Source organism: Pleurodeles waltl, chromosome 11 (genome assembly GCF_031143425.1).
Source record: "Pleurodeles waltl isolate 20211129_DDA chromosome 11, aPleWal1.hap1.20221129, whole genome shotgun sequence".
In the NCBI taxonomy this organism is placed as follows: domain Eukaryota; kingdom Metazoa; phylum Chordata; class Amphibia; order Caudata; family Salamandridae; genus Pleurodeles; species Pleurodeles waltl.
In genome coordinates this window covers 18,295,777-18,315,007 of record NC_090450.1, presented here as the reverse complement: position 1 = coordinate 18,315,007, position 19,231 = coordinate 18,295,777, and the positions used below count along the sequence as shown (strand labels likewise).

The 19,231-nt window shown below is 45.7% G+C and overlaps 1 protein-coding gene across 2 annotated transcripts in view; it reads right to left on the bottom strand.

The window, feature by feature from the left end:
* LOC138265247 (fibrillin-2-like) overlaps positions 1-19,231 on the bottom strand; it is a 514,969-nt gene that overhangs the window by 330,671 nt on the left and 165,067 nt on the right. For both annotated transcript variants that reach the window (XM_069212836.1, XM_069212838.1), the window contains exons 18-19: positions 17,102-17,305; positions 2,566-2,685 (exon numbers count right to left, since the gene is read on the bottom strand). In XM_069212836.1, the coding sequence (XP_069068937.1) occupies positions 2,566-2,685; positions 17,102-17,305 (324 nt within the window). The remainder of the gene's footprint in view (positions 1-2,565; positions 2,686-17,101; positions 17,306-19,231) is intronic.

The following is a 19,231-nucleotide window of genomic DNA, read 5'->3' as shown; positions in this document are numbered from 1 at the left end:
ACTGGCAGTGATTTCTACACTATCACTAAAATTGCCTAGTGGGAATACCAGGATGATGGTGTGGGACTTTGTATTTCATTGCAAAGAGTTGCACATACAGGCCATACATCCTCTGTAGGAACTGTGGCAGATGCCAAGTGTTTAGAATGATGATACACACTTTATTACAGTGTGCAAAAATGTATGAGACAAACATACTCAAAGATGTTAGAAGTGCCCTCTTTTCTCACCCTACAACATTCATTTCAAATAACCTTTCCATAAGGATAGGGTGATTGAACTTAACAAAATACACAGAACATAGTGATGTGTGGCATGCTTTATTTTGATAATGTTATAATATGATCCTGTTCGATTGCTACATGTTTTTCTGTTCTTAACAACAGGCCAGAGAACTCTCTGCATGATTTAATGTTACAAAGTAACTAGAGGTTTGCGTGAATAAATGACCTTGTGGAATTTCTCTGATACGGAACCAGAGTAGATAAAGCAAGTGAAAGTGTGTGTGTGTTCTCTGAAACCATAATGGGAGGTATTGTTTGAATAATATATTGTATAATAAGTATTTTAGAACATTTTAACGTTGAGAGCTCCAATGAATACCATGGACTGAATCTGGGCTGATATTGGCTTGTACAAGCCTTCTGATACAGCATCCCAATGTTTGCCATTCTGTTTCTCCCTTATTAATTTAGAACATTTTACCCTTAGTGGATGTAATGTTAAAATAGCATTTATAGCCATTCTACCTCAGGCTATACCTGTTGTTGAAGTCCCTTTTGCCCTTGTTACAGGCCCTTGTCTGCAGTTCTGACATTTAAATTGTTTTCAGCACCATCAACAACTGGAATAGCCCACAGCAGCGGATTATATAGCTGTTAATATTTAGTCAGCTATTAATAATTTATGGCCTAATTCAGAGTTTGGCAGGGCGGAGCTTTACCACACCGCCTGAAGGACATGCATCTGCCTAATTTGGAGATGTTCCCAGGCCCCACAGACATTGCTCTACATTGGAAGGAACTGCTGTCATGGAAGCTCCTGTCAATGTAGGAACTGTTTAAGAGATGGTACTGTTAGGAATGAAGGCTGGCTGTTAAACTTTGTAAAAGATTTTTGTTTTTGAAAAACAAATTCCAAAAGTGGAAGTTTGTTTTTGAAAAACAAAAAATAGTGGCCTGTCATCCTGGCAGTTTTCTCTGAGGCCTTGGGAGTCAATATTGATTTTTCCTAGCAGAAAAAGGAAAAAAGGGCATTACACCATTCACCCTAAATAGGAAGTACTGTATAATGGCTATCAAGCAGTCAGAGGAAGTATTCAATTCCAGGATTGTTAATGGAATTCTTAAGGTCTGCCTATCTCTAAGCGTGGCAGGCAGGCAAACGTTTTTGCAGGCATTGTTCACGGTTACGTTTGCCACAGAGTCTTTGTTACCATACTCTAAATCAGGAGCTTAGGCGGTTTTTAAGCTAACTGCGCAGAGATGTGTAAGAAATAGGACTACAGGGTATTTTGCATTCATTCCATTCTAATGACTATTTTGTTTGCAGAGGTATTGGTAATTATTATGTTAGTTCTTGCTCACATGATTTATCGAACAGTGATATAAAATAAATAATTAGTTTGTTTTAAGATACCACCTGTGTGTGTACTGATGTAGGGGTTTGGATCTCAGCTCTGCAAAATCACTTGCAGTTGATAAATCGCTAATATGTTTGACTGCCAATACACATAACTCAATGGGAGGGGTGAGATACTCCTTCAAGTTTTCATTTTCTGCAAACAGGTACAAGTTTCCATTTGTTGCTTAGGAAATCTACTGGGTGAGACCAATAGTTTTAGGGAACACAACTAAAGGGGATGCATATAGCAATACCACTGTCATTGAAAATGCAAAAACTGTACTATCACACAACATGCAAGCCTGGTGCCATACCATTTCATGGCTTTGCAGCTCATAGCATTCTGCATAAATATAGTGCTGCAACCCTTCCTCTGCATAAGGCCTTCCGAGTGCTGCTGTTGAAAACAATGCTCTCTTACGCCTCCTTCAAGTACACAACTGGACATTGTACTTTTAATAAATGACTTTGTAAGTACAATAAGAATAACCAATAGGCATAAACAGCTGCAAACAGTGATTTTGATCAGTTTATATGAAATTATCAATATTGTATTTGTTTCTAGGTCTCTCTACGACACTGTCATTAAGATCAGCAATACTGCACAAATCATTCTACTCTCTTCACTGTCAAATATTTGAAAACATCTGGGTACAAACTGAGCAAACTTCCCGGAGCACTAGCTCTTTTAATGACAAATTTAACAAAATAAAAATGAAAATTGTATCAATTTTTTTAATTAGGGAAGGAGCAGGAGCAATGAGGCAGGTCTAACACTAGGAGGATATGTCATTATGCCATAGAACCATGGGAGAGTAACCCAAACAGTTGAGACAACAAAAACAGAGGAACAAAGTCTAAAATGATGATGGTGACTTCGGTTCTCTGTTGGGTCAATTTGTCTGACAAAAGTAACAATTATGACCATTTAAAGTGGCTTACCTCTGCGTGGTGGGATATATCCATAGCAAAAATCTGGTGGCCTCTTCTCATAGTACAGAGGGCAGAGGTCAAATGAGCGTAGGTCTGCACAGCAGGCATTGTATGGGTTTATTTCACTAACTGAAAATCAAGAAATCACAATTAGTCTTCATGCCTTGAGTGAAGAAATTCCCTCCCGCTTATTTGTTTTTGTTCATCTCTGTAGGACTTGGCCCTTTGCCCTTTCCCAACTTCCACTATCCACCATCTAGTGAAGAGTTGGTATGAGTTTATGAACAGCTTAAATGTGGTCTGTCACCTGAAGAAAATGGAAAGCCACACTCGCTGGTCCCTGGCCCTGCCTTGCACCACTAAGGATCACCTGGCCTGTGTGCTGGCCCGACCCAGGTCATCAAAGAGAACCTATGTGGAGCTAGTATGTGCCCTTGCGCCGGTGCTACCACTGTGTTTTAGTCGGCCATCACCCTCAGATCTCAGGAATCCCGGGCCACTGTTGGACTTTCCAGAACTAAAAGGTCACAAGATATACAGGGAGTGCAGAATTATTAGGCAAATGAGTATTTTGACCACATCATCCTCTTTATGCATGTTGTCTTACTCCAAGCTGTATAGGCTCGAAAGCCTACTACCAATTAAGCATATTAGGTGATGTGCATCTCTGTAATGAGAAGGGGTGTGGTCTAATGACATCAACACCCTATATCAGGTGTGCATAATTATTAGGCAACTTCCTTTCCTTTGGCAAAATGGGTCAAAAGAAGGACTTGACAGGCTCAGAAAAGTCAAAAATAGTGAGATATCTTGCAGAGGGATGCAGCACTCTTAAAATTGCAAAGCTTCTGAAGCATGATCATCGAACAATCAAGCGTTTCATTCAAAATAGTCAACAGGGTCGCAAGAAGCGTGTGGAAAAACCAAGGCGCAAAATAACTGCCCATGAACTGAGAAAAGTCAAGCGTGCAGCTGCCACAATGCCACTTGCCACCAGTTTGGCCATATTTCAGAGCTGCAACATCACTGGAGTGCCCAAAAGCACAAGGTGTGCAATACTCAGAGACATGGCCAAGGTAAGAAAGGCTGAAAGACGACCACCACTGAACAAGACACACAAGCTGAAACGTCAAGACTGGGCCAAGAAATATCTCAAGACTGATTTTTCTAAGGTTTTATGGACTGATGAAATGAGAGTGAGTCTTGATGGGCCAGATGGATGGGCCCGTGGCTGGATTGGTAAAGGGCAGAGAGCTCCAGTCCGACTCAGACTCCAGCAAGGTGGAGGTGGAGTACTGGTTTGGGCTGGTATCATCAAAGATGAGCTTGTGGGGCCTTTTCGGGTTGAGGATGGAGTCAAGCTCAACTCCCAGTCCTACTGCCAGTTCCTGGAAGACACCTTCTTCAAGCAGTGGTACAGGAAGAAGTCTGCATCCTTCAAGAAAAACATGATTTTCATGCAGGACAATGCTCCATCACACGCGTCCAAGTACTCCACAGCGTGGCTGGCAAGAAAGGGTATAAAAGAAGGAAATCTAATGACATGGCCTCCTTGTTCACCTGATCTGAACCCCATTGAGAACCTGTAGTCCATCATCAAATGTGAGATTTACAAGGAGGGAAAACAGTACACCTCTCTGAACAGTGTCTGGGAGGCTGTGGTTGCTGCTGCACGCAATGTTGATGGTGAACAGATCAAAACACTGACAGAATCCATGGATGGCAGGCTTTTGAGTGTCCTTGCAAAGAAAGATGGCTATATTGGTCACTGATTTGTTTTTGTTTTGTTTTTGAATGTCAGAAATGTATATTTGTGAATGTTGAGATGTTATATTGGTTTCACTGGTAATAATTAATAATTGAAATGGGTATATATTTTTTTTGTTAAGTTGCCTAATAATTATGCACAGTAATAGTCACCTGCACACACAGATATCCCCCTAACATAGCTAAAACTAAAAAAAAACTAAAAACTACTTCCAAAAATATTCAGCTTTGATATTAATGAGTTTTTTGGGTTCATTGAGAACATGGTTGTTGTTCAATAATAAAATTAATCCTCAAAAATACAACTTGCCTAATAATTCTGCACTCCCTGTACATTTCTCGGGGAAGTAATAAATAACAGTGTTTAGAGAGTTGCTGAGATTTGGATGGACAATCATCAATCTTCTGTGCTCTTTTTTTTGTCTCCAGAAAACCCAGTATTTGTCATCACTTAGTGACCACGAACAGAACATACTGGACCTAATTCACCAAATGTATTGTAATGTGTAAAGTAGTGCTTCAGTAGTACTAGTTGCTTGCTACAAAATTAAATTCACAGACCTACTTGCGCCGATCTTCTCACCTGCTTCTCCTATCTTTTCTATGTTTAGAAGTCTGTACACATCGATACATTTTAGAAATGAATTTAGGATGGACTGGGAGTGACTGGAAAATGGGGAATACTTACACCAACATAAGAGAGGCTTTGAAAGGGGAGGGCTATGGCAATATAAAACATCCACCCACACAAGAATATCGTTATTCATAAATTGCACTTCTACCATTATTAAAGACAAAAAAGTACTAAGTCCAGCACCACACATGGCTACACAGAGAAGCTGCAACACTCTCATAGAAAACAATTGAGACGGGGGCTTAAAAGCACCCTATAGGAAACAATGTTAAAACAAATACCATTATTTCTTTATTTTATGGGTACAAATATCTATCTAACCTATCTATCCATCTAATACATTAATATGTAATTAAAACATTAATTATGAAGGTATTATAGTATTAAATCTATAATGAACGTTTAAACAAATGATAATCAATTATTAGCATTTAAAATGTATTCTCTCCATAACTTTTAATACATTTTAGTACATGTTCAATAAAGACAAAATGTTAAATGTGTGATTTTTAAAAATTATTTACAGTTGCAAAATGGGCTCTACCCATTTAATGCTCCAAGATTTCTTGCTTTTTTTAATAACTCAGTTTTGGATTTTTGTACTGTCTCACCCATGATAACCACATAGCAAATGAGCTGCCCCATTTTACTACCAATGTCTACCTTTTAAGATAAAGCCGCTGTGCCCCAGCAAGGGTAAGGGGCACTTGGCTGGGTACATTTGAACACTTGAATGCACACATGTGCAGGCTCTAAGTGTGAGACTACCATCGAGAGAAGTCCGGTAACTGTGTACAGGTAGCCTAGAGCAGAGGAGGCTCTGCAGGGTTAGATATTGACCTGGGATAGGCCTTATACTATTAGTGGTCACTTATAAAGTCAGTGTGATTTAATGTTTTTCTGCAATTACAATTGATTATACATATATGGGAAAATGTACCTTGTAGTGAAGATTTGATTCCCTTTGGCCTACAAAGTCCAGTGAGGTATGAAACAGGTGGAAAAGGTGCACCCAGTTCATAATTGCAGGTCCCAAGCCCAGACATGTACATCTTATGGGTCATCCAGTATTGTCATACTTCTCTGGCTCAGCTCGGGATCAGAGCCCAGAACTTTTTCACCCTGCTGGGCCAAGTTGATTACATTTCATCCTCAGCAGAGAGAGCAAAGGTCTCATACATACATAAAGAGTGATTAACAGTGCTTCTCTCAACTCCTCAGGAGGAAGGGGTAGGGGTGAAAATCTGCATCTGTTAATTTCCTGTCACTCTCTACCACGACTGGGACAGCTCAGGCCCACTGAACAAAGGAGGAAGCCCAGACAACTGGAGCAACACAGGATTGGGCTCCTCTTTGATAATATGGTGGGAAAGGCTCTGGCAGTGATATCAACAAGGAGCAGAGCTGAGACCCCAAGAGCAGATGTGACCAGTGACTCCTCGATGATGCCATCTTAAACTGTCCCAGCATGCTGTGCAGGAGGTTTGGGACAGGTGTGGAGAGGTGATATGGTACCTGAATATTGACAAAGGGTGTCTGGCTTCTAAAACCTAAAACCTTTCACTTCCTTTTAAAAACTCTTGCACAAGGGAGAGAAAGAGCTGTTGGTGCTGTTTGAGCTTTTTGCTGCTGGACCCTGGGACTATGACAGCCATGGTCAACTAAAAGGAGAAACCTTCTGATTCCTAAAAGGACAAGGACCCTGCCTAGGTTGACCCCATGGTCTCTCCAAGTGCCAGTGAGACTGGCCGCCTTTTTCTCCCAGAGGACCAACTAGAGGGAAGATCTGGACTTCTGCACCCAGAGACAAAGACGCAAGGAAAGCTGGCACAGGGAGCCAGTAGAGCTAACTTACTGCAAAGTTAACTCCTTTGTAGGCCAGGAGGCCTGCTGGAACTGCTCCTGGTGACTAGAGCTCACCGCTAATGGTACAAATGAGCCCAAGATCAGGCAAAACAGCCAAACAGGGTCTGAGATATCCACATTTATAGGCTGGCAACCTTTGAGGAACTTGAGTACATAGGGCTCCAATGCACCATTCTTAAATTACCCCTAGAGTAGGCCAGGGCCTGGGGGTCAGTGCTAAAATTAATTATATATGTTTAGGTAGTGGGTATGTGTGGGGCCCCTCCCCTTTTCAATTTCTGCCTCCATCTCTTGAGAGGCTTCCAGAAAGAAGCAGATTCTGTTTAACACTATTGACCTTTACTGGAAAACCACTTTCCATCAGAATGTAAAAACGCATATCCCAGGTCATATAATGAAATGCTTTTTCAGCCTCTAGCATGAAGATCATCACGAGAAATTGTTTGGTATTAAAGAAATCCAAGGCCTCAATCATATAGTTTGTATTGGTATACCAGTGCCTTGCACGAATAAAACCAGTTTGATCTGAATAAATTCATTTATGAATAACTTTATTCAATCTATGTAGGAGGCTGGCCTGGTGTGTGGTGGGTACCTATGGTACTTACACCTTATACCAGATCCAGTTATCACTTATTAGTGTAGTGTAGGCAGTGTCTAGAAACCATGCTCTCTAGAGGTAGCTGTGGATCAGTAGCCAAGGCTTATGTAGGAGACATGCAAAGCTCATGCAATACCACTGTAGTCACACAGTACTCACACACATAAAAGAAATCACTCAGTGTTACAAAAATAAAGGTACTTTATTTTGGTGACACTAAATACCAAAATACCATAGAGACTATACTCAACTAGGAGCTAAATAATACACAAATTATATACACTAGTATGAAGAAATAGGCATAAAAACAGTTAGAAAACAGTGCAATTAGTGAAAGTCACAATAGTTAGATATGGGCCAAGGGGAAGCACAAACCATATACTAAGAAAGTGGAATGCAAAAGTCTGTCTCCCACCTAGGCAACTGTAGTGTGTAGAGGGGAGCTGGGAGTACTAGGAACACCCAAAGGTAAGGACCACAACCCACCCTGGTGCACAGGAAAACAGGAGTAAATCACAGTAAGTTTCCCAGAACACACACAGAAATGAGAAGAATTATGAAAAACCTAGAAGAGACTGCAAGACACCAACAGTGGATTCCTGGACAAGAAGACCTGTGGAAGAAGGGGACCAAGTCCAAGAAGCACAGAAGAGTCCAGGAAGAGCAGGGGCCCCTGCTAACCAGTGTGAAGGTGCAAAAGGAGAACCACTGGTGGAGAAGAAAAGTCAGCACTGCACCCAAGAAGACGGGTTTCTGAAGGGTTCAAATGGTGTCCTACGCCGGATGGAAGACTGCAGTCGGGTTTGCATCGTCGGAGTCCGCCAACAAGCCTTGGCACACGCGTAGCTCTTGGTTAGCAGAAAAGGGTGCTGCCTGTTGACTCTTCCCAGGAGTGGGAGTCAGAGGGTGCCCTCAGTGACACAGAGCCCACAGAAGACCAGACGAACGAGTTACTTACCTTCGGTAGCGACTTTTCTGGTGGATACATTAGCTACCTGTGGATTCCTCACCTCATGAATACTCCCATGGCGCCAGCATTCGACGGAAATCTTCTTACTAGTCTCTGCACGTCGACGAGGACGTCACTGTCTCGCACGCGACGCCGTCTGACGTCATACAGGCAATAAGAGGTCCTCGACGACGTGCGGACGTCAGTACCAATCATTTTTTACGTGCATGAGAACAACCAGGCAATGCAATGAAAGAACAAAGCAACATCCATTATATTGTAAAAATACACCACATTGTATGAATAACTGTAAATCTTTTTATGTACATATATATATATATATATATATATATATATAAAACTCTCTCTTTTAAAATATATACACACACCAAGTATATACATAAAGATATATACACATATACCTATATATATATAAATATATTATATATATACATCTATCGCACCCTCAAAGACCAAGAGGAGCGCACTCAAGGATTACTTGGCAAAACCATAAAGGCAACGGGGAGGCGGGTGGGACCATGAGGAATCCACAGGTAGCTAATGTATCCACCAGAAAAGTCGCTACCGAAGGTAAGTAACTCGTTCTTCTGATGGATACAACTACCTGTGGATTCCTCACCTCATGAATAGAGTCCCAAAGCAGTACCACGCCCGGCGGTGGGTGCCTAAATGGTCAAACCAAGAAATCCTGCAGCACTGACCGTGCAAAATGGCCGTCCCTTCTAACCTCAGAATCTAAACAGTAATGTTTTGCAAAAGTGTGAAGGGACGACCAAGTTGCGGCCTTGCAGATGTCGACCACAGGAACACCTCTGGCTAAGGCCGAAGTGGCCGACTTAGCTCTGGTGGAATGAGCTCTAATGCCCTCAGGAGGATCCTTCTTTGCCAAAGAGTAACATATTTTAATGCAAAGAACAACCCACCTGGATAGTGTTCTCTTGTGGACTGCCTTTCCTCTCCTCTTGCCCACGTATCCAATAAACAGCTGATCCTCCAGCCTGAGATCCTTTGTTCTATCGATAAAGAAGCTCAACGCTCTCTTTGGGTCCAGACGGTGCAGTCTTTCTTCCTCTTTGGAAGGATGAGGCGGAGGATAGAACGTGGACAAAGTAATTGCCTGAGCCAAATGGAAGGGTGAAACAACCTTCGGGAGGAAAGCAGCCTTGGTCCTCAACACCACCTTATCCCCATAAAAAGTTGTATAAGGGGGTTTTACTGATAAGGCCTGCAACTCACTCACTCTCCTTGCTGATGTTATAGCTATCAGGAAGACTGTTTTTAAAACCAAATACCTCAAGGGGCAAGAATGCATAGGTTCAAAAGGGGACCCCATAAGGAAAGTCAGGACTAAGGACAAATCCCATTGCGGCATAACGAATGGCTTTGGAGGATATTGATTTAGAAGACCTTTCAAGAATCTGATAACAATAGGGGATTTAAATAAAGATGGTTGGTCTGGAAGACATATGAAGGCTGACAAGGCCGATAAATAACCTTTAATGGTAGCCACTGCACAACCTTTTTGCGCCAGAGATAGAGCAAAAGACAAAACGTCCGATAGATGAGCATGTAAAGGATCAATCTGCCTCTCTCCACACCACGCAACAAATTTAGACCACCTATTAGCGTAGATAGATTTAGTGGAGTGTCGCCTGGCCGCTAATATAACATCCACTACCTCAGGCGGGAGAGAGAAGGAACTCAGGTTGCCCCGTTCAATCTCCAGGCATGTAGGTGCAGACTCTGGAGGTTGGGGTATAGAACCTGCCCCTGCGACTGTGAGAGGAGGTCTGCCCTGAAAGGGAGACGGAGCGGCGGGCACGTTGAGAGTTGGAGAAGGTCGGAGTACCACACCCTCCTTGGCCAATCCGGAGCTATTAAGATTACTAGAGCCCGGTCTTGGCGAATCTTCCTCAATACTCGAGGAATCAAGGGTATGGGAGGAAACGCGTAAAGCAACTGGCCGCACCAGGTCATTTGAAACGCGTCCCCCAACGCTTCCTGCATCGGATACTGAAGGCTGCAGAACAACGGACAATGCGCGTTCTCTCGAGTGGCGAACAGATCTACCCGAGGAAACCCCCACTTCTGGAAGATTAAACGGACTTGATCTGGATGGAGACGCCACTCGTGGTCTGCCGAGAAGTGGCGACTGAGACTGTCCGCACGCACGTTCAAGACTCCGGCCAGATGGTTTGCTATCAAGCAAATCCGATGGTCCTTTGCCCAGGACCATAGTCGAAGAGCTTCTCTGCAGAGAAGGTACGACCCCACTCCTCCCTGCATGTTTATGTACCACATCGTGGTAGTATTGTCCGTTAGGACCTGTACCGACTGACCACGAAGGGAAGGGAGGAAGGCCTTGAGAGCCAGACGTACAGCCCGTAACTCTAACAGATTGATGTGAAAAATCTGTTCCTCTGGAGACCAAAGACCTTTGATCTCCAGATCCCCCAGATGAGCTCCCCACCCTAGAGTGGAAGCATCCGTTATGACTGTGGCCACTGGTGGCGACTGCTGGAACGGCTTTCCTTGTGAAAGATTGTTGCTTGCAATCCACCACTTCAAATCCACAGCAGCATCTCTGGAGATCTTGACAGTACCCTCTAGATCCCCTCTGTGTTGAGACCACTGCCTTCGGAGGCACCACTGAAGAGCCCTCATGTGCCAGCGAGCATGCGTGACCAACAGAATGCAGGAGGCAAAAAGACCGAGCAGACGAAGGACCTTGAGGACTGGAACTACCGCTCCATTTCGAAACATTGGAACCAAATCCTGAATATCTTGAATCCGCTGAGGCGGAGGAAAGCCCCGACCCAATGTTGTATCCAGTACTGCCCCTATGAACAGGAGGCGCTGAGAGGGCTCTAGGTGAGATTTGGGCTCGTTCACCGAAAAGCCCAGGTCGAACAACAACTGGGTTGTTGACTGCAGATGACGCAACACAAGCTCCGGGGACTTGGCTTTGATCAACCAATCGTCCAAGTAAGGGAATACTGCTATCCCCTTCCTTCTGAGCTCTGCCGCAACCACCGACATCACCTTCGTGAAGACTCGAGGTGCTGAAGTAAGACCAAACGGAAGGACCGCAAACTTGTAGTGTTGCGATCCCACCACAAACCGGAGATACTTCCTGTGTGACTTGAGTATCGGGATATGAAAGTAAGCATCCTGCAAGTCGACAGACACCATCCAGTCTTCCATGTTCAACGCCAAAAGCACCTGTGCTAGGGTCAGCATCTTGAACTTTTCCTGCTTGAGGAACCAATTCAAGATCCTCAGGTCCAGAATTGGTCTCAAACGACCATCCTTCTTGGGAATCAGGAAATACCTTGAGTAAACTCCTTGACCCCTTTCCTGCTCCGGGACCAACTCCACCGCGCCCTTTAAAAGGAGGACTTCTACCTCCTGTTCTAGCAACAGGAGGTGTTCTTGTGAACAATACGAAGGGCGGGGCGGGATGAGGGGCGGAAACTCCCGAAAGGGAAGGGTGTAGCCTTTTCCCACAACACTGAGAACCCAAGTGTCCGACGTAACAGTCTCCCATTTGGTGAGAAAATGCTGTAATCTTCCCCCTACAGGAGAGGAGTGAGTGGGAAATGGTGGAAGCCTAAGGCTGCTTCCCCTGCTGCACCCCGCCAGAGGATGAGGAAGAGGCAGAGTGCTGCTGAGAGGCTCCCCTGGTGCGGACCCTACCCCTCCCCCTAAAAGATCTATAGGGATGGGAAGAGGCAGGTTGCTGATATCTTCCCCGGAAGGAAGAGGAGGAAGAGCCACGCCCAAATCCACGAAACCTCCTGAAGAATCTGGAAGAGGCCGTGGAAGAAGGAGCTCGGAGTCCCAACGACTTAGCCGTGGCCCTGCTCTCCTTAAAACGTTCCAAGGCCGAATCAGCCTTAGCCCCAAACAGTTTGTCCCCATCAAACGGGAGATCCAACAATGTGGACTGTACATCTGCCGAAAAGCCCGAGTTACGGAGCCAGGCCTGTCTCCTTTCCACCACAGTTGTGCCCATTGCTCTGGCTACCGAGTCGGTGGTATCCAGTCCCGTCTGGATAATTTGGGTCGCAGCAGCCTGGGCATCAGAGACAAGATCCAAAAGACCCTGGGGAAGCTCTGTAAACGAAGAGGAGATGTCATCCATCAGAGCATGAATATACCTCCCCAGGATACAGGTCGCATTAGTGGCTTTTAACGCCAGACTGCAGGACGAAAAAATCTTCTTCGACTGCACCTCTAGCTTTTTTGAGTCTCTGTCCCCAGGCACCGTCGGGAAAGAACCAGGCGCTGACTTGGACGAACAGGAGGCCTGCACTACCAAGCTCTCCGGCGTAGGGTGCCTAGATAGGAAACCAGGATCAGTTGGAGCCGTCCGATACCTCCTGGCCACGGCTCTGTGAACTGCTGGGGAAGATGCCGGCCTCTTCCACACCTCTAAAACCGGATCCAGCAGAGCGTCATTAAAAGGTAACAGAGGCTCCGCCGCGGCTGAGGCCGGATGCAACACCTCCGTCAAAAGGTTTTGTTTCGCCTCCACCACCGGTAAAGGCAGGTCCAAAAAACTAGCTGCCTTCCGTACCACTGTATGAAAGGAAGCAGCTTCCTCAGTATATTCCCCCGGGGACGAAAGGTCCCACTCAGGGGAAGTGTCCAGCCCACTGGCCGACTCCAGTCCACGCAGCCCATCACCCGAGTCCTCTAGCTCTCCTTCCTCTAGGGCTCGTTGGTACTCCTGCTCTTCTAGTACCCGGAGAGCACGCCTCCTTGAATGCAGTCGTTGCTCAATCCGCGGAGTCGACAATGCCTCCGCCGAAGTCGGAGATCGGCGCCGATCTTCCGAAGCCACCGACGCCGCATCCGGCGCCACGGGTAACTTCGGCGCCGACTGAAGAGCAGCTGAAACAGATGGACCCACCGGAGTCACAGGCCGAAATCTCGACGTCGACGGGATGGAAATCCCTGGGGCCAATCCCTCCGAAGACACCGGAGCGGCCACCGGCGCCGACACTGGCGCCGAGCCCACGTTCCCAAACGGGAGAAAGGGCATAAAGGGTGCCGGCCGAAGAGGCGCAGGATCACCCAAAGAAAAGGCCAAAGGCCCAGCCGGAGCACCCCCTGGAGCCATCTGTTGGAAGATGGCATACATCGCATTCAAGAATGCGGAACTATCGGCTCCAGGGGTGGGAAAAGCCGGATACTGGGGTGCCTGTCTCGGAGGCGACCCCGACGCCGGCCTCGGCGTCTGCGCCGGAGAAAACACTTGAGGCTCCAATACCTCAATCACCGACGCCTGTCCAGGCGAAGTTGGTGACGCCGGAGAGGGCAACGGCGTCGAAGGATGCGGCGTCACCGTGGGGCTGATCTCCCATGTCTTTCGGCGCCGATCCGGAGACCTGGAACGAGCCTCCCTTGAATGACGCCGAGATTCTCTACGGCGCCGGGAGTCTCGATGACGCCGATGTCTTGGAGAAGACTTCTTGTGATGCTTCTCCTTTGACTTGGCCATAAACAGCTTCGCCTCACGTTCTTTAAGGGCCTTCGGATTCATGTGCTGACATGAATCACAAGTCGAGACGTCGTGGTCGGAGCTCAAACACCAAAGGCAATCGGAATGAGGATCCGTCACCGACATCTTGCCTCCGCACTCACGACAAGGCTTAAATCCAGACTTTCTCTGCGACATTATTTCCACAGAGAAAGAGTACGCAGCAAGATATACACTGTAACCGCAAGAGTAACAGTTGCTCCCTCGAAGATAACCGTTTCGAATGCACGGAAAAAAGGGAACTGACGTCCGCACGTCGTCGAGGACCTCTTATTGCCTGTATGACGTCAGACGGCGTCGCGTGCGAGACAGTGACGTCCTCGTCGACGTGCAGAGACTAGTAAGAAGATTTCCGTCGAATGCTGGCGCCATGGGAGTATTCATGAGGTGAGGAATCCACAGGTAGTTGTATCCATCAGAAAGTGCACCCAGGAGTCCTACAGGACAGGGACAAGAAAATTGCAGAATAGGCCCACGCAGCACTACGATAAAGGCTCCCACGACCACTGGAGAACCACTCAGGAAGCTGTGCATCGTAGGATAGAGTTCTGGGGGCTGGAGCTTCAAGATGCATGAAGATCTTGGAGGAAGGATGCCAGCAGGCCTTGGCATCTGCAAAGGACGCAGTGTACTTGGGTAGGGTCTTGCATGGGGAGGCAAGCTCTTACCTCCACCAAAGTTGGGCAGTTGGAAGGGACGACTGTCGGACCACTTCAGTCAACAACCCGTGATGCAGGATCCACGCAGATGGTCATTGGTGCAGTTGGTGGCTGCAGAAGCAGGGGAGTGACTCCTTCACCCCCAGGGAGATTCCTTCGCTCTTCTGATGCAGACTGAAGACAGGCTGTCCCCAGAGGATGCACAACCGGGAAACTGTTCCAGTTGCTGGCAGGAGCCAGAGATACAATGTTGCAGGAGGCATCTTGCTTCTTTGTTGCAGCTTGTAGGTTCCTGGAGGGTCCAGATGCAGTTTCTTCAGTGAGATGTCGAAGTGGAGAGTGCAGAGGATTCCTGCTGGAGTCTTGCAATCCGAATCTGAGGAACCACCCAAAGGAGAGACCCTAAATAGCCCTGAAAGGAGGATTGGTCACCTAACCAGGTAAGTACCTATCAGGGGAGGACTCTGATGTCACCAGCTGGCACTGGCCACTCAGATGCTCCCAGAGTTCCCTGCCAAACTTGAATCCAAGATGGCAAAACCCAGGGACACTCTGGAGGAGCTCTGACCACCACCCCTGGGGTGGTGATGGGACAGGGGATGGTCACTCCCCTTTCCTTTGCCCAGTTTTGCGCTAGAGCAGGGACTGGGGGTTCCTGAACCAATGTAGACTGGTTTATGCAAGGAGGGCACCAAATGTACCCTTCAAAGCATTTCCAGTGGCTTGGGGAGGCTACCCCTCCCCAGCCTGTAACACCTATTTCCAAAGGGAGAGGGTGTAACACCCCTCTCCCAAAGGAAATCCTTTGTTCTGCCTTCCTGGGCTCGAGTTTTCCATGCAACAGGAGGGTTGAAACCTGTCTGTGAGGTGGCAGTAGCTGGGGCTGCCTGGAAAACCTCAGAAGGCTGAAATGGCATTACTGGTGGCCCTCTACGGAGCCCCCAGAGTGCATGGAATCATACAACCAAAGCTTGCAAAAGCCTTGGGGTATGATTCCCACATTTTTTATACCAAACATGCCTATGTTCGGAGTTTCCATTATGTTGCTGGGCATAGGTAGTGATCTATGTACAGTACACACTTAAAATGGTGTCCCCGTACTCACGAAGTCCGGGAAAATGGGGCTGGAGTTTGTGGGAACACCTCTACTAGTGCAGGGGTACCCTCACACACAGGTACTTTGCACCCTGCCCTCAGGGCTGGAGGGCCTGCTATAGGGGTGACCTATAAGTGACCTGGTGCAGTGAACATGGCAGTGAAAGGGTGCTTGCACCTTTTCATGCAGGCTACAATGGCAGTCCTGCAGAAGCCTTTGCATAGGCTCCCTATGGGTGGCAAAATATATGCTGCAGCCCATAGGGATCCCCTGGAACCCCAATGCCCTAGGTACCATATACTAGGGACTTATAAGGGGCACCAATATACCACTTGTGGGTGAAGTACAGACTTTTGGGAGAGAGCATAATCACTGGGGTCCTGTTTAGCAGGATCCCAGTGAACACAGTCAAACACACTGACATCAGGCTGAAAATGGGGGTAACCATGCCAAGAAAGAGGGTACTTTCCTACTATCTATTGGTAATTAATTCTGTAAACATTATAAAATATGAATTAAGAAGAAGGATACGTCGGTACAAATTCAGATCTTGCTGATTTGCAGAACGCGAAAAGGTACAGTGTGAAAAGTAACATAACTATTCATATTTCAATTCTAGCAGAGAATGCCTGAACAAGAGTAATTAAGCCAAGCTGGAATCGTAAAAGAGCTCAAAACTTTCAATTTGGCTATGCTATCAAACTACACCTTGATAAGCCCCGTAGGTTCTCCCAAGAGGCTGTAGCAAAGGTGGCTTCTGACTGATGAGGTCAATATGTTTAGCTACCAAGTTTCATGTTAAATCGATCTGCTGCATTCAAGGTCTGTATTAAAATAGACATAGATTTATCAATGCTTGCAATCTATTTCACAGGGAAAGAAAATCCCAGATATCTCAATTTTTGTATTGCTGCTTTGACTCATGTAATCACAGCGATTTTGCAGAAAAAGCCTGGCACTCAGCACTATGGCTTATTGTTTTTACACTTATCACTAGTGTGTATGCCTAACTATTGATGATCACTTCTTTAACTATATGATAGACTGTGATTTCTATATAAGCAATTAAAAACATATCATCTGTTCGTAATCAAAGGCTGCACCATGAATACCAGGGACCCCCCATATTTATCACTATGTATGTTCACTTATTCAATGGCAGTGTATAATGTATTCCACTGTTCACAGGGAGTTTAGGGAGAAGGAGGGTGGGTACATGCACAAAGCAAAGAGATGGCATCAAGACTGAGCCGAGGTCGATGGGCACACATGTTATGGATAGCATGTTCACCATATTACGGGTGCATTTTATCCTCTGACACATGTAATAAGGTGGATGGAATATCCCGCCTACCAGACCCTAAACCCAGCACTGAGAGTGACTGAAAACTAAAATAAATGAAATACCTTGGTACTGAGTCCGTATTTGTTTGAATATTGCCGCATACCATCCACTGTACGATGCCCAGGCCCAGTGCCCATACATCCATGGTGCTGGGAGGTACCGTTCCTTCATGCCGAAGAGGATGGGGCCATTGAAACTGTTGTAATAGCATCTGCTGCCTGCTCCGGTCCATCTGGGAGAAATGCTCTGCACAGCGTAATAGTATCCTACAACAGAAGGAGATCAGTTATTAATCAGTTTGTCCAAAAGTGACCATTACCGAGCTTGTTCTCTAAAATCCATTAAAATATGTCTTTTCATTTATCCTGGTTGGACTTTATTTCTAGGCCTGCTGAGGCTGATAGCATATGCTGATCTCGCCCCTAAACACACCCAGCGGTAGCTCAAATCTTCCTCAAAGTTTCCATTCTATGAATTCACCATTAATTCATTAATTAACAAATTGTGTACTGATCTATTGATTTACAGTAACTTTTAAATGGTTGCATGTGGCCATGACAGCTTCAAAGCACTAAGTGGCACGCCAAGGAAGGACATGGTACCTACTTGTAATGCCAGCTCTGTATTATAGGTATCCTCACTGATGTCAAAAACACAAAATACTCCCATCTGCATGCTGGGTCCCAGTACACATAATTTACAAACATATTGTGTGCACTTCTGAAATGCATGCAGAACCACCAGTTCTTATACAATCCAGTTTTTTTCCAAGTTATTTCTGTAATTTTCGATGATACATAATGTGATATTCCAGCATGAGCCCTCAAGTGTACTGCTATAAAGGGAAAAAATACTAAATCATGAAGAAAGTACACGAAGGAAACACCAGTCTGATATCTTCATTGCACAGAAAGATGAAAGTAGCCACTGTCCTTTAAGGAATTGTTCAACTATACTTTGGGACGGATGAACTGCTGTTCCTGATTCTCTGCTGTTAAGATTAACACTTGATTAAAAAAAATAAGAATCAAGCCAAATTCAGCTTGCCCTGTTCAAATAATATGTTGCTACTTACAAGTAATCTTAATTACCCCGATCTGTATGAGTGGCATAGTTCAACGGATGAATACCAACAGTCTATTGCCTAATGCAGCAAAAACAGAGGTCTTTTTTATTTTTTAGAAGAATTCACCACCCTGGGACCAATCCTGGTGACCACAAACATTACGCCCTCTCCCTATACCAGTATCCACTGTCAAACATTTTGGGGTAATTTTCGATTCCAGCCTGTCCTTCATTACTCAAATAAATAAACTTACCTCATCTTGTTCCGTTTTACTACGCAAGATCAAGAAGATCTCTCTGTACACACGTTTTGAACTGCAAAAAGATGTGGTGACAGCGTTTGTGTTATCAATGCTCAACCACTGCAACGCCTTACAGATAGCTATTCGCCAGCGCTCCTTGCAAAAATTGTAATGCTTCCAGAACGCTGCAGTGAGACTTCTGAAGACAATTCCCAAGTTCCAGACAGTTTCTGGGACTTTAAAAGAGCTTCGCTGGCTGCCACTGAAGAAAAGAGTCAAGTTTAAGGCCCTCTGTCTTGCTCAAAAAGCCTTATAAGGAGCTGCCCAAGACCAAAGAACAATCTTACTTGGTACAACTCCAGCAGGCCACTTCGATCTACTAACTCTCGAACAATAAATGTCAGTAAGATTAGGAGATCCAACTTGGGTGGGGTGGGGGGGACGGGTGTGGTGTTGGTGGATGGGCAGAAGTTTCATCCACACTACATGGAGCGCTGGGAGCCTGGCCCCAACTCTGGTATAGTAATTTCTGACTGGTTCCCTGGGACTGCTGCCACTGAGGTTGGTATTTGTTGGTGAATGCGGCCTCCGCCCCCAAACCCGTCCATGAAAAGGCTGAGAAGAGGACAACACTGCGTGAAAAGTCTGCTTCTGAAAGAAAGACTTCTTTTGCACAGACTGAAAAGGCTTCAATATCTTCTTCTCCTCAGCAGAACGTTGCATCATAGCGTTCAACCCATTCTCAAATGGCAACTTATGAATCAACACCTTTTGTGCTGCCTCCAGCCTCCATAGCTTTGTCCACAGAGAACTGCGACCAGCCACTGCCTCCCCCGCTGAGGAGGCAAAGGCCTGCAAGGTATCAAACATGATGTCAGAGAGAAA